Source organism: Panthera tigris, chromosome A2 (genome assembly GCF_018350195.1).
Source record: "Panthera tigris isolate Pti1 chromosome A2, P.tigris_Pti1_mat1.1, whole genome shotgun sequence".
NCBI classification, from domain to species: domain Eukaryota; kingdom Metazoa; phylum Chordata; class Mammalia; order Carnivora; family Felidae; genus Panthera; species Panthera tigris.
The window spans coordinates 116,024,133-116,039,102 of NC_056661.1; the positions used below are offsets into that span (position 1 = coordinate 116,024,133).

Consider the following 14,970-nt stretch of genomic DNA (forward strand, 5'->3'; position numbering starts at 1 on the left):
ACTGACTTAATTTGTCCACGTTTACGTAAAAAAAAGGGCCCATATATTTAATTTATTAAGGTAATGTAGTTTATAGAGCTGCCCATCTGTCAATTCACTGGGCATTTGAATTTTGTCTTTTGTATTTGATGTTAGTTTGTACAAACATTTACAAAAGGGGACAATGTTCACATATTTATTTTATTAAGGTACTATAGTTTGTATAGACATCTGTCAATTACTGGGCATATGAATTTGAAATACTCATTTCTGGAAAACAATGATGTAAACTTTGTCATACACATTGTTTTTCATGATTTTGGAAAATTACCTTGGAGTATAATTTGAAAATGAGATTAAAGACTATAAAATTTTCTGGTTCTAATATTTTATTGCCGAATTGTTAAACTTTTCAGGAAGTAAGAACATCCCCTTTTTATGGGTTCCTCTGACTAGATCCTAACTTAAAATTCCTGAAAACATAAACTTCATAACAAGGTCATTATGGCTTTTCTAGAAAACAGAATCCAACAACATGGAAGAAATTCTGTTAAATTTTTACTTTTCTTGCAAGAGGCTGGGTTTTGAAGGAAAGGATGAAAATCTCAATTATAGAAATAATAGGAATTATAGCCATAGAATTGGTGTTTCATCCCTGAATGCTCCTTATCCCTGAGGTCTTTATGGTCTTCTAGAATTGATTTATGGAAACGTTTTTGTGCACCAGTTTTTGAAAAAGAGTTCTTAAGCCCTAGCAGGTCAGTCTGAGGCTTGGCCACTCCAGCTCTAGGAATCCAACCCAGAATGGGTCTTGTCTCCTCATTGTTTTCTGTGTTCAAGGTCAGCCTTTCTTCTGGCTTACTTAAAAAATGTTCGAAATCAAAAGCTTCCAAGTCTGATTTACTTTCTAAAATAGTAGGCTTACTAAAGCTAACAGAGTTTTGACACATAGTACACGGGTCACGTATGGCAGGTTTTAGATGCTCATACTGAATGTAATGGTTTGGGCTATAGCAATGTATAGGTTGGGGTTTTAATGCCAGCTGTCTCCAGTACAAATCTTTTATCTTCTTAGTATCTGTGATTTTTGGAGATATTTTTATGTCGCAAACATTAGTCAGATCTCTTGTTGGGTAACAAGGTGGGGATGCATAGGTAGATAGCAAACTTTGTTCTTCCTTGATCTTGTCTTCAATTTCCTGTTTTTTATGGGTGACACCTGCCAGTGTGTTATCACTAAGTGCCATCATTTCTGTAGAACTGGGTACAAAGGTATGAAAATTACACAAAACTCTAGGGGTACAATCTGGACAGGAATGTGGTCTCTGCTGGACAACAGCCTCCAGAGGCCGTCGGTTCTGCATCAGTCGAGCAATTCGTCCTGCTAGGGGTCTTGGAGGTTTTAAGACAGGATGGAATTTTTCGTGCTGTAGTGGTGGGATAAAAAGGAGAAAATCAGTTAATAAATCTGGCATTGTAAAGGTATCACCACAAACGGCAGGTTAAATTTGTACCCGTTTTCACTGAGTAAATGTAGAATGGGTGTAGGAGTGCACATTGCAATGTTTGCTTGCTTATTTATTTATTTATTTACAGACATTGACATTTGGGTCCTAATAAACACATGTTTTTCTCTTCTACTGGTTTTTGCTGATAGGGAAAGGGGATGTTTTCACTTGGCTATGGAAAAATTCCTCTGTGTAGGAACTCTTTGCTTTCAAATGTTCAAAGATATAAAAGAATCACTTGAGCAGAATTTCTGCCATCCCCAACAAATGATGTTGAAGGTTATGTGTGGTTATTTAAATCTCAGTGAAAGCTTTCCAATGCAAGGGTTCTTAAACCGCAGTTGAATCAGAATCAGCTTTGGAGCTGGGGAAAATGAGATTCCTAAGCTTGATCCACTTGAGACTGTGATTCAGAGACTGTGATTCTGCAGTGGAGCTCAGGAATCTGCTTTTTTTTTTTTTTTTTTTTAAGTTTATTTATTTATTGAGAGAGAGAGAACAAGAGAGCACAAGCAGGGTGAGGGGCAGAGAGAAAAGGAGAGAGAGAGTATCCTAAGCAGGCTTCACACTGCAGGATGTGGGGCTTGAACTCATGAACCGTGAGATCATGACCTGAGCCGAAACCAAGAGTCAGATGCTTCACTGACTGAGCCACCCAGGTGCTCCGGGAATCTGCTTTTGTAACAAACATCTTGAGTGATGCTGAGACCAGTGGTGTGCTGTCTTAAACAGCAGTCTGCGGGGGACTTGTTCTATCTGTGCTTTTTGAGATATTTTACAGATATTATGAATCATGTCTGGTAACTGCAAAAGTAGTGTATTTACAAGTTTACTAATAGATATATGTCAGTGGGGGTATAGGAATAAGAGGGAGGTGTTGATTAGAAAGGGGCATGAGGAAACTTTCTGGAATGATGGTAATATTTAATGTATTGATAGGTGTTTGGGTTACAAAGGTGTACGCGTTTGTCAGAACTCAGTGAACATGCACTTAAAATATGTGCAATTTCATTGAATGTGTATTTTGCCTTAAAAGAAAAGCTGCAACAGATTGAACTCTGTTTAATGATATGCATGCTGATTGTTTAAGGATGAAGTATCCTAGTGTCTGCAATTTCTCTCAAATGCATAAAACATAATAAAGTGTATTGATGGGTGGCTGAAGAGATGGAAAGATGGATAGATTATGTGATAAAGTAAGTATAGCAAAATGCCGATGGTAGAATCTAGGTGGCGGGTGCATGGATGTTAGTTGTAAAATTATTTCAACGTTCCATAACTGTCAAGATTTTTAAGATAGTATGTTGAAGAAAAACTAACAGAATGGATGGATGGTGATAATGGAATCGATAGCAGAGGCAATAAAAATGAGAATGGCGAGAAAACAGTAACTGGAGTTTGGACGTAGAAAACAAAACTGAGTTAGGAGTGTCTTCTTGGATCCTAATTTATCAGAGTTGGAGGAATTTCCATCTATTATTAACAAATCTGTTATAACCTTTAGCTAGTTAGGTTTCAGTAGATACTAGAAGAAACCCCAGCTCTTTAAAATACTTTGTTAAATTTGTCATAAACAAAAAAGTGTGGGGTATATCATATCCTCCTTGGACAGGACCCCTTTATGCAAGAAGCAGTTTTTAGTATCTTTATTTCATTCTACTGTAACAAAATACTTCATACACTTATTACCACTAAAACATGCCTTCCCAGAGTCTGTTATTCATGTCTTAGTCAGAAACCAGAAAGAGGCACTAAAACTTACTTTCATTTATTTTTTTAAAGTTATTTATTTTGAGAGAGAGAGAACATGCATGCATGCACAAGTGGGGGAGGGGCAGAGAGTGGATGGGGGGAGAGAGAGACAGAGAGTGAGACAGGGAGAGGGAATCTCAAACAGGCTCTGTGCTGTTAGTTTGGAACCTGATGCGAAGATCGAACCCATGAACTGTGAGATCGTGACCCGAGCTGAAACCAAGCTGGAAACAACCGACTGAGTGAGCCACCCAGTCACCCCTAAAACTTTTAAACTTTATTTTAGGCATATTTTATCTTATTATTAATAAAAATTTAGTTGATGGTTTACTTGCACAATAATTTTGCATATAATATACTTGGCAAACATTCTTTATATAACTGTACATGTATTTCTTTGTAAAAATGATAAAGCTGCTTCCTGAAGGGCTGGACTCTACAGGGTCAAATCTGTGGAAATCTGGATAGCTGATGAACACACTTGACAATGTTGGAGTACATGTATAGTGCTTTCTAGCCTTAGAGAATATTTGTTGCAAGTGAAAAGTAAAAAAACCCTTCAGTGAATGATAAAGCACAGTCTGTATAACTATTTCAGGTGTTATGATTTTTTTATAACCTTGGGAAATACCAAAGCTAATGTAAAATAAATGTGTTCAGTTCAGTCTAAATTCTACGGTTTATATCTTTGGAAATACTAATTTTGTTTTAAAAACCGTGTAGCTTTAGAGGATAAAATCTAGGCCCCAAATAAAACAGCATATATGTCTATTGTTAAATTATTTTATTTCATGTATATATAAGTAATCCAACAGACTATAATTTCTGTCACTAACGGGCTTGATCATTTCTTTCAGGCCATTTCACATAATCAATTAAGAAATTTGTATTGATATTTGCAGAGAATTTATTGGCTTTCAATTGCAATTTAGCCAACTCTCAATTGTGAATATCAGGCTTTATCTCTTCAAAAGCAGTGGTAATGTACAAGATATACAAGTATATAAACATTCATAGAATTATTAAGAATCTCATTAAAGGGTAAGCATTTGTAAACCTATTCCTTTGTAAATTTTAGCAACAGTAGCATAGTAGAAAATCTGTTTTTTAAACAGAATTTCAGTGGGCGCCTGGATGGCTCAGTTGGTTAAGCCTCTCAACTCTTGATTTCGGCTCAGGTTATGATCTCACAGTTCATGAGTTTGAGGCCTGCATTGGTTGCACTGACACTGCAGGCCTGCTTGGGATTCTCTCTCTCTCCTTCTCTCTCTCTGTCCCTTCCCTGTTCATGCGCTCTCATGCTCTTTCGCTCTCTCAAAATAAATAAACTTAAAAAAAAAAACAACAAAACCAAACCCTCAAAACACCAGCACTGGGAATAGGAAAAGAAACCTCGCTTGTTCTTTGTAATAGTGGGCAAAGGTATTTAAAGCAGTTCAGATCAATTCAAAACTAACTTCTATAATGAGTTAAATTTTCCTTTTGTTAGCTTGGTCACCAGTACTCATGAAGCAAATAAAAAGTGGGTAAAGCAAGAAGGGGCCTAACACTTGGATACTTTCCCCCTATGTAACGGCGAGTTGACTGCAATTACTTACAGGCTCTGGGTCAAATCTTATCTGTCCAGTTAACTCTGCTCTCTCCTTTTCATGGTAATCATCCAGTTCAAGGGGGTTCATGGGCCCCAGACCTTAATGGAAACATCACATCTTATTACTTTGTTAGAGTAAATGAAGGATGGCTCTTAAATGACATTTTATAGAAAAACTTACCCATTTCCCTTTGTAATATAATTAGAATGAATAAATTGAAAACAGTTTTACCTCCCAGTTCCCCGCTAAGAGAAGCTTACTACCCACCCTAATTTCTATTAGTATTCAGGTTAAGAAACAGGGGAAAATATTAGAAGATGCAAGCTGGTAACAGCATTTGTCAAATATTCTAATTTTCTTCTTTTTACTTGTATTAAAGTAAACCCATACCTGTAAAATCATGAGCATATGAAGTGATCCAGTGGGACCTCTCAAGATTTCTTTGTATATTGGCTTCTTTTAGAGAGTTAATCGGGTCCCACGAATTTAAAGAAGTGTTAGGAGCGAAGGTTTTAGGAGGTTTTGGGTAGAACACTGGCTTGTTCTTTCCAACACATTTAGGAAACTAGAATATGAACATCAAAGTTTATTTTTATTAATGCCATCTAGTAGAATAGGGCTGATTCACTATCTTAGCAAGAAGGAGCATAAAGGAAATTCTAGGCTGAAGTCAGATATGATTTTTTTCTTCATTAATCACTAATATTCTGCAACTTAACCATATTTAGAGTTAAACACAGTATTTTATCACATGAATGATGAGTTTTTTGCTTTAGCAGGGACTCTATCTGATAACATACCTTGGAGAAATGTCCCTGAGAATACTCTACCTCCAGTAAAATTTTATTAGAGATAAGTGTTCTGAGGTACTCCTTTGGCTAAATTCAGCCAAAATTGTGTGTCTCCCACTTCTCTTTCCTTGTCAGAAATGGCACCACTTGATATATTTTATGGATTTCTGATGAAGTTTAAGTCATTTAAATTCAAATAAAATTTTTCCTTCTATCAATATAACTTTACAATGGAGTTTATTTTGTATTTTCAAAAGGAGGTGTATGTAAAAGTGAATGAATGAATGAGGTTCATTGAAGTCTCTTTGGGTATTTAGAAATTCACCTTTTTCTCAGATTGAGCGTACTCAGTAAATATTTACTGAGCACCTATATATGCAAGGTAGTGGCAGGGAACAAGGATGGACCAGAAACAAGTCATCCAGGGATGTATTGGCTAGAAGAGGAGAGAAGGAATGAACATAAATGACTCTAAGATGAAAAGTAACTGTTATAAAAGAGGTCAAGAAAGAATTATTGGTAAGTTCTGAGGAGGGAGAGATTGATTCTAACTGAACAGGAAAGTGAAGTGGGGAGCAGAGAAGAATGGAGGAGACAAGAGCCCATGTTATGTCATACCACAGAAAATAGGCCTTGAAGGACATGCAGAGATAGGGAGGCCAAAGGAACAGCAAGAGCAGAGGTATGGGTGGTGGTGGAAAGTATGGAATTAACTTTCATGAACACTATGCACTTGTCCTGAACAAAGCCTATCCTTAACGTTTGCAGGTCCTGGGGCTATATTGAGACCCTACATTCCATTAGTGTAAATTATTTTATTTTATTTTATTTCTTTTATTTTATTTTACTTTATTTAATTTTACTTTATTTCATTTTACTTTACTTTTTTATTTTATTTCATTTTATTTTATTTTACTTTATTTCATTTTACTTTATTTCATTTTACTTTATTTTATTTTATTTTACTTTATTTAATTTTACTTTATTTCATTTTACTTTACTTTTTTATTTTATTTCATTTTATTTTATTTTACTTTATTTCATTTTACTTTATTTCATTTTACTTTATTTTATTTTATTTTATTTTACTTTATTTCATTTTACTTTATTTCATTTTACTTTATTTCATTTTACTTTATTTCATTTTACTTTATTTCATTTTACTTTATTTCATTTTATTTTATTTTATTTTATTTTATTTTTAAGTTTATTTATTTTGAGAGAGAGAGAGAGAGTGAGCATGTACATGTGTGCATGTAGGAGGGAGGGCAGAGAGAGATGGAGAGAGAGAATCCCAAGCAGGCTCCATGCTGCCAGCATGGAGCCCAATGCAAGGCTCAGTCCCATGAACCTCAAGATCATAACCTGAGCAAAGATCAAGGGTTGGCCACTTAACTGACTGAGCCACCCAGGTGCTCCTAAATAGTTTAATTTATAAATCAAGCAAATAAGCTGTTAAATAAATATGTTCCATTTTCCTACCTTGACAAAATACCTTCATGACAACTTGGAAGACCAAGTTCAAATTTAGACTTATTAGACTGCAGTGGGGACACTGGTTCAAAAAGAGCTAGCTGCTGGCCCCTGGCCTCAACATCACTTGCTGCTTTCTTCCTACCCCCAATTCCATCCCAAATGGTGAAGTGCCTTATATATAAGGGTACCCTGGCCCTCAAGTTCAAGCTCCATTATACCTATTACCTCTACTTCCAGCAAACAGCCATCACTTGGCAACTGCTTTGGCCCTGTGGTAGATACTGGCTTGGAGCACTGTCAACCCCTGGGAGGATGGACCTGGGGAAGAGACCTCGTGAAGGCCCTAGTACTGCATTCAAAGCCATTTTTTTAGGGAATTCTGCAGTGTAACATCAGTCTGGGGTGGGAGCCTGGGGAGCATGGGCTCTAGATGGACAGATTGTCTTGTTCCCATAAACATCCTGTCCCATAGGGAGGGGTGTAGCCAGAGGAAGGCCAGAGCTGGGCCCTAAAGGCACAGGGCCTTCTAAAATTCCTGGACCTAAGGGTGATGCTGATTATAGCAACTCTGTGAGGTTGGAGTGCTCCCCATTTTCCACATATAGAATAGTCATGATAAAAGGCACTTGTTAGAAAACTGTCTCAAGTATTCAATAACCACCTCTATAAACCTTTAACTAATATGTGGTTTGCTTATTCAGGGCTAAAGAAAACCCTTTCTGTTCTCTTTATCTTTACAATGATTTGCAAAGCGAGCTTAGAAATAAGGACTTTTTTCAAATATTGTTCTGAGGGGCTGGATTAATCTTGTGTCTTAATCTAGTTTAAGTAACAGCAGTGATCTACTAAAATGCAGGCAAGGGCACAGAGGAAGAAAATAGGGAATGGGAAATTGTATTGTAACCTGTGGTGTTTTGGAAGAGTGTAAAGAGTCAGGGATATTTGAAGTGAAGAGTTGGCCAGTTTTCAATATAGAGATGGAACTGTCCTAGGAATGAGAAATATATCTCCAGGAGGGGGATGGGCACTTTAGATTAGAAAGAGGGCTGGTGGTTCAAGAAGGAAACCACATTCCTCTGTAAGGATGGTATAAGTGGATCCTCTTTGCAAGAGAAGCCAAAGGTCTTTCCAAATATTTACAGATAAGGAATAATGGATAGTAGGCTCGGTTAGGCTTTTAAAATTGTTCCTTAAAATATTTCAGATAGTCCAAAGTTAGGGAAGTTTATGTCACTTGACCTCTGTGGTTATTATATTTTATCTTACTCAAAAGATGATTACAAGGTAGATATTATCCCAAAGAATATTTTCATATTGCAAAAGCTAAGACCAGATGCTTTGGCTCTTGAGAAATAGAACAAAAAAATCTTTGGCCATTTGAGGAAGAGACAAAATCTCTTGAGGAAAGGAAAACTGGGTCAGGCCAAAGAGATAAAAAGGTAGGGTGTCTCTGGGGAGTGGGTGGGAAAGAGGTACCTAGATTTCTGTGACTCTTGAGGGCACAGGCTTCATATATATGGAATGTAAAAGGATGAAAGCAAAATGACATTTAAAATAGTGTTAAAATTAAGGCCCAGAACTTAATTTTTAAAAGGTTAAACTCTTATTTAGAATATTCCCCTTTCCAAGACCACCCATTTCTTAATGTTCTAGGTCAACAAAGTTTTGTAATCATTGGAATAATGACATTGACAGAAGGTTACACTTATTATAAGCTTACTCTCTGCTAATATGGTGCTGAGTGTTTTTACATGCATTTCATTCTCAAGACAACCCTATGAGGTAGAGTTTATGATTATTCCTGTTCTATCTATGAGGTGACTGGGGTATTGAAGAATTAAATATATTATCAAGGGTTATACAATTGATAAATTATTTCATTTTTTCTTTTTCTTTTTTAAAAATTTTATTTTATTTTTAAATGTTTTTTATTTCTTTCTTTCTTTCTTTCTTTCTTTCTTTCTTTCTTTCTTTCTTTCTTTCTTTCTTTCTTTCTTTATTTTTGAGAGGGAGAGAGAGACAGAACGTGAACAGGGGAGGGGCAGAGAGAGAGGGAGACACAGGATCTGAAGTAGGCTCCAGGCTGAGCTGTCAGCACAGAGCCGGAAGCAAGGCTCGAGCTCAGAAACCGTGAGATCATGATCTGAGCCAAAGTCGGGTGCTTAACTGACTGAGCCACCCGGGCACCCCTACAGTTGACACATTTTTAGAACCAGGAGCTGAGCCACTTTAAAATTTATACTTTTAAAAAAATTTTTTGTTTTTAAGTTTATTTATTTTTAATTTTTTTAAATGTTTTTATTTATTTTTGAGACAGAGAGAGACAGAGCATGAGCAGGGAAGGGGCAGAGAGAGAGGGAGACACAGAATCGGAAGCAGGCTCCAGGCTCTGAGCCATCAGCCCAGAGCTCGATATGGGGCTCGAACTCACAGACCGTGAGATCATGACCTGAGCCGAAGTCGGACGCTCAACTGACTGAGCCACCCAGGCGCCCCAAGTTTATTTATTTTTGAGAGAGAGACAGACAGAGCAGAGGAGGGGCAGAGAGAGAAAGGGAAAGAGAGAATCCCAAGCAGGCTCCATGCTAACAGCATGGAATGAATTGGGGCTTGAACTTACAAACCATGAGATCATGGCCTGAGCTGAAACCAAGTCAAGCCTGAGCTGACACCCAACCAGTTGAGCCAGCCAGGCACCCCAAAATTTGTACTCTTTACGAAATGTTATACATGTTGTCTTATCAGCTTAGATAGAAAGTACTAAAATATGGTTTCTGGAAGTTTTCTTTTTTATAACCAGGAGATATATTTCTGGAATTAGTTATTTTTTTTAAGTTTATTTATTTATTTTGAGAGAGACAGAGACAACACAAGTGAGGAAGGGGTAGAGAGAGGGAGACAGAGAATCCTAAGCAGGCTCTGTGCTGGCGGCACAGAGCCCGATGCGGGACTCGAACCCACAAAGCCAGGAGATCATGGCCTGAGCTGAAACCAAGAGTCAGATGCTTAACCGACAGAGCCACCGAGGCACCCCTGGAATTACTTAAGTTCTTAGTGTCCCTCTGCCCCCTCCCACCCTCAGAGAATGCTGATTATAATTATGTAATCAATTATAATGTGGGTGGGGTACAGCCTGGGAACTGGGATTTCTGAAAACACCCCAGGTGATTCTAATGTGCAGCCAAGGTTGAGAACCACTGCTCTAACAACAGGAAAGGTAAATACTATACAAAATATTCTCCTTTAACAGAGATAGAACATTGCAGATAAAGTTGAAGACCCCTTGGCCACTCTCCCCAGTGAAGTGGTGAAACTCAAGGAGGACAAGAATAGGTATTATCCTAAAGGGGGAAAAATGGATGAGTCATGAGATAACTGCCTTCAAGCCCAGTATCAAATTTATTTTTATTTTATTTTTCTGTCCAGCGAAGTACAAAACTTGATTAGGATTAGGGATAAACCAGAAGAATAACTGAAAGATTGAAAATTAAGATTAGAAGAGATTAAGAAAGTTGGATTAATCATTGGATGAAGAGTCAGACAAATCAGTCAAAAATATTTACGTACAAAGTGCTGTGGGGAATATAGATATTATAAAACATTCCACTTTCAGAGAGCTTGTAATTGAGTTGATAAGATATAAAATACATGTAAAAAGTTATTGGTTATAATAATTGTAGAAACTCAGAAGAGGGGAAATCACTTCTGTTGGAGTAATAATGCTTATAAATTATAGCACTTTCCATTTTTCAAAGTGCTTTTTATAGCCTTCATATAATCCTCATATCCTGTGAAGTCTGCTGGACAGATTTTAGTGAAATTATACAGGTATATTTTATTAATGTAAACTCAAAGAACAGAAATAATATTGCTAATATTACCAAGAGAACAAATGGCAGGTATAGGAATAACTAGAATGCAGGTCTCCTTATTTGGTTCACTTTCTGCTCTGCAGCAGAAACAACCAGAGTTGAGCTGAGCCTTGAAGAATGAACAAGTTTTGCATAGGCAGAGAGGCCATGAAAGGAGAGCATTCCAAGAGTGGGAGATGGCCATCCACCTGTTCAAGGACCAGCGAGCTGAGCCAGGCTGCAGGAAGGAAGGAAGGCCAGACTCTGAAGGGTCTTCAGAGCTCAGTTAACCCTTGGAATTTACCCTTAGGTAAAGGAGAGCTAGTCAAGATTGTTGCAGAGGGCTGAGATATGAGGACAGCGGCATTTTCATGAGCAGGAGGAAGTGAGGGAGATTAAAAGAAGAAACTAAACCACTGAACTGGAGACTTTGGCCATAAGAACGTGTATTGACGGAATGGTCTCTCGAATGACTTCTCATATTTCTTCATATACTCTGATATAGATTTTGCTTGACAGAATTAAAGAGGTCCAGTATGATAGATGATTCTGTAAGGATCTTTCCTGATGTATAACTTTACAAAAAACAAATAGGAAATTGTGTATTTCGTAGATGACTGTGTGACACCGCAGTGACCACACTCTGGCCTGCCACAATGGTTATCCCAACTAAAATTCAAATGTTTCTAGCCTTGCATAGTTATTTCTTGCCTACCTCATAGATTGTTAAATGCAAGAAGATAATATATGGAAAACACTTGGTACTGCCTCTCACAAACTAATTGGTCAATGAATGTTGGCTATTATAGTTTTCAAATGTCCGGATCTTTTCCTTCATGATTAAAAATTTTCTCTCCCTGCCTACGTGGAGTCGTGGTACAGAGCTTAAGAGCAGAGAGTGGAGTCCGACAAGCTTGAGTTCAATGATTATGAGATAGCCACAAACTCTCTGAGACCCAGTTTCCTCATCTATAAAATGGGGATGATGATACTAACCGTTTTAAGTTATTATAAAGGCTAAGTGATATACTGTATCCAGAATGGTCATTGTGTAGCAGTTTCTCAATACACAGTGGCTGCTGTTTTTATCTTTGATTCTACACAAATATAATGGTTGGGATAATAATTGTAAACCTTTCTGAGAATTTTTCATTTATCCTATGTATATTTGGAGTTACTTAATACGCTGTGACTTATAAGAATAGGGTTGGGGGATACACAGTGAGTGAAATGCAGCCTTCCACCTTCTTTCAGTGGGGAGCATTTTTTTTTTTTTTTTTTTAGTAATTGTGGAAATGTTACTTTACTGCCCAAAGTATGTGAAATCAGCTAAGGAAACGCACACAAAAAAATGTGAATCATGGTCAAAATCTCAAGTTTTTTAAGCAGATAGAAAATAAAACAGCCCATCTTTTGGGTTTTCATAAATGTATAGAGTAAAAACATTTTTACTTTGTTTTAAACACATATTTAAAAGATACTTACATCATAATATACACCCTGACCTGGCCAATTCAAGGCTTTCTTCTTTGAATCCATTGGAAAATCAAGCAGTTCATATCTGTAAGGGTTACCTGAAATTTTCAGGAAGAGTGCTGTTATTCTGAATATGCAATAACAGTTTTCTATGAATGGGATTTTGGGGTGCAATAAACAGAAACAAGATGATAGGAGATAGAGAGGAATGAGGGTGCATATTTTAGCTAGTGTACTAGAGCATTGCTTAATTCTTGCTCCCCTTGATGAGCAGCATGTGGGCCACACAGAGCAAGAATGAGTCTCTAACCCAAGTGTTGCCAGCAATATGAGGGGGCAGTAGAAATGTACCTTTCTTGTTAACGAAGGGGATTCTTAGGTAAGTTATAACTTTTAAGTTTAAATTTTCCTGGGTCCTCTTTTGGTCTCTGAAGGCTTAGTAAATACATTTCTGTACTACTTGTTTTGGGCTTTCCCTGCCTAAATATCAAGAAATAGAATTAGTATTTGCTTACCAAAAAGGTACTGAAAGAGAACATTTTAAAGAATGTAGCTTCTTAGGTATTAGTGGTAGTCTGATAAGCTTTATCAAATATAGCATGGTCTCCTCTGGTCCTGTAAGAAGTTCCACATTAAAGAATGCTCTGGGGCGCCTGGGTGGCTCAGTCAGTTAAGTGTCTGACTATAGATTTTGGGTCAGGTTTGTGAGTTCCACTCTGGCAGTGTGGAGCCTGCTTGGGATTCTGTCTCTCTTGCTGTGCCCCTCCCCAGCTCACTCTCTGTTTCTGTCTCTGTCTCTGTCTCTTTCTTTCTCTCTCTGTCTCAAAGTAAATAAACTTAAAAAAAAAAAAAAAAAAAGAATGCTCTGAACATCTATCCTCATATGTAATAAGAACAAAGGCTGGCATATATTGAACATTTACTGTGTACATAAAACTGTGTACTGTTTTATGTATACACTCACATTGCTATTTGTAAGGTACAATTACTTCCACTTTAACAGATGAGGAAACTGAGGCACAACAAAAATAAGCAATTTGCCTAAGATCACACAGCTAGTAAGCGGAATAATTCAAACTCAGGCAATCTGGTACTAAGGCACTCTTCTATGTCTTTCTATTAAAGAAGAGTTCAAATAAGTGTAGAAAACCTAATGTGGTAGTATAGTAGTTTTTGGAAAGGTCTTTTAAAAAAATTTTTTTAATGTTTATTTATTTTTGAGAGAGAGAGAGCACGCGCGCGAGCATGGGGGGCGGGGTGCACAGAGAGAGAAGGAGATACAGAATAAGAAGCAGGCTCCAGGCTCTGAGCTGTCAGTATAGAGTCCGATGCGGGGCTTGAACCCACAAGCCGTGAGATTATGACCTGAGCTGACGTCAGATGCTTAACCAACTGAGCCACCCAGTCACCCCTGGAAAGGTCTTTTAGAAGGGTTATTACAATATACTCATCTTTTAAAAAAAAAAAAAATGTTTAGTTTTGGGAGAGAGGGAGAGACAGTGCGAGTGGGAGAAGGGCAGAGAGGGAGACACAGAATCTGAAACAGGCTCCAGGCTCTGAGCTGTCAGCACAGAGCCCGACACGGGGTTCAAAGTCACAAACTATGAGGTCATGATCTGAACCGAAGTCGGACGCTTAGCCAGCTGAGCCACCCAGGCACCCCTGAACTTGCTTCTTTTTTAAAAACATTTCTTTCGGTCTTTTGTAATTAAATTGTCATCCCTTGTCTTTTGCTTATTGTTTGATAAACATGTTAGTGTTTTCTTGTGGATTTCTATAAAATATTTACATATCAGAACAAATTTTGCATTTTTGGTCCTAGATAAAATTTTTTTTTAACATTTATTCATTTTTGAGAGTGAGAGAGACAGAGCATGAGGCGGGGAGGGGCAGAGAGAGAGGGAGACACAGAATCTGAAACAGTCTTCCAGGCTCTGAGCTGTCAGCACAGAGCCCAACACAGGACTTGAACTCACCAACTGCAAGATCATGACCTGAGTTGACGTTGGAGGCTTAACCGACTGAGCCACCCAGGCGCCCCAATATACTCATCTTTTTAAGGTCCTCTAAGAGTGACTAACTGGTCAGAACAGGTGGATGCTTGGAAGAGTGGGTAATGGTGGTGGTAACTTACTTTAGTCTGTTACCTACAACTGCACTGAAAAGTGTTTTTATAAATTCTGCACACATTTCTCTGATTTCTTGTTAACTCTATGCACTTCATGTAATTTTAGAAATTATCTAATTCAGGGATTGAAAAAAATAAATTAACTTTAACACTTTGCCTAATAAGATCATACAAATTTCAGTTGCTTGGCATCCTATCTTGTAGTTCTTTTGCACAGCTCTTCCCACCCCAACCTCCCATGTATTTACATGTATATATGTATGTATGTGTATCATTTAGAGTTGAGTGTATTTATATGTATGTAGATGTCTGTATATCTATATATTTGATACAGATTTCACTACCTTTTATCCATGATTGGACTAAGAGGTAATGAAGAAATTCAGTATGTGGCACACATACTGGAATCATTATATG

At 37.5% G+C, this 14,970-nt stretch overlaps 1 protein-coding gene across 1 annotated transcript in view; it reads right to left on the reverse strand.

Moving 5' to 3' along the window:
- Window positions 1-524: 524 nt before the first annotated feature.
- Window positions 525-14,970, reverse strand: part of CA2H7orf31 (chromosome A2 C7orf31 homolog) — a 42,637-nt gene continuing 28,191 nt past the window's right edge. Inside the window, exons 7-10 of the mRNA XM_007089038.3 lie at window positions 12,435-12,523; window positions 5,222-5,396; window positions 4,838-4,929; window positions 525-1,406 (exon numbers count right to left, since the gene is read on the reverse strand). Coding sequence (XP_007089100.1) covers window positions 585-1,406; window positions 4,838-4,929; window positions 5,222-5,396; window positions 12,435-12,523 — 1,178 coding nt within the window. The 3' untranslated portion in view covers window positions 525-584. The remainder of the gene's footprint in view (window positions 1,407-4,837; window positions 4,930-5,221; window positions 5,397-12,434; window positions 12,524-14,970) is intronic.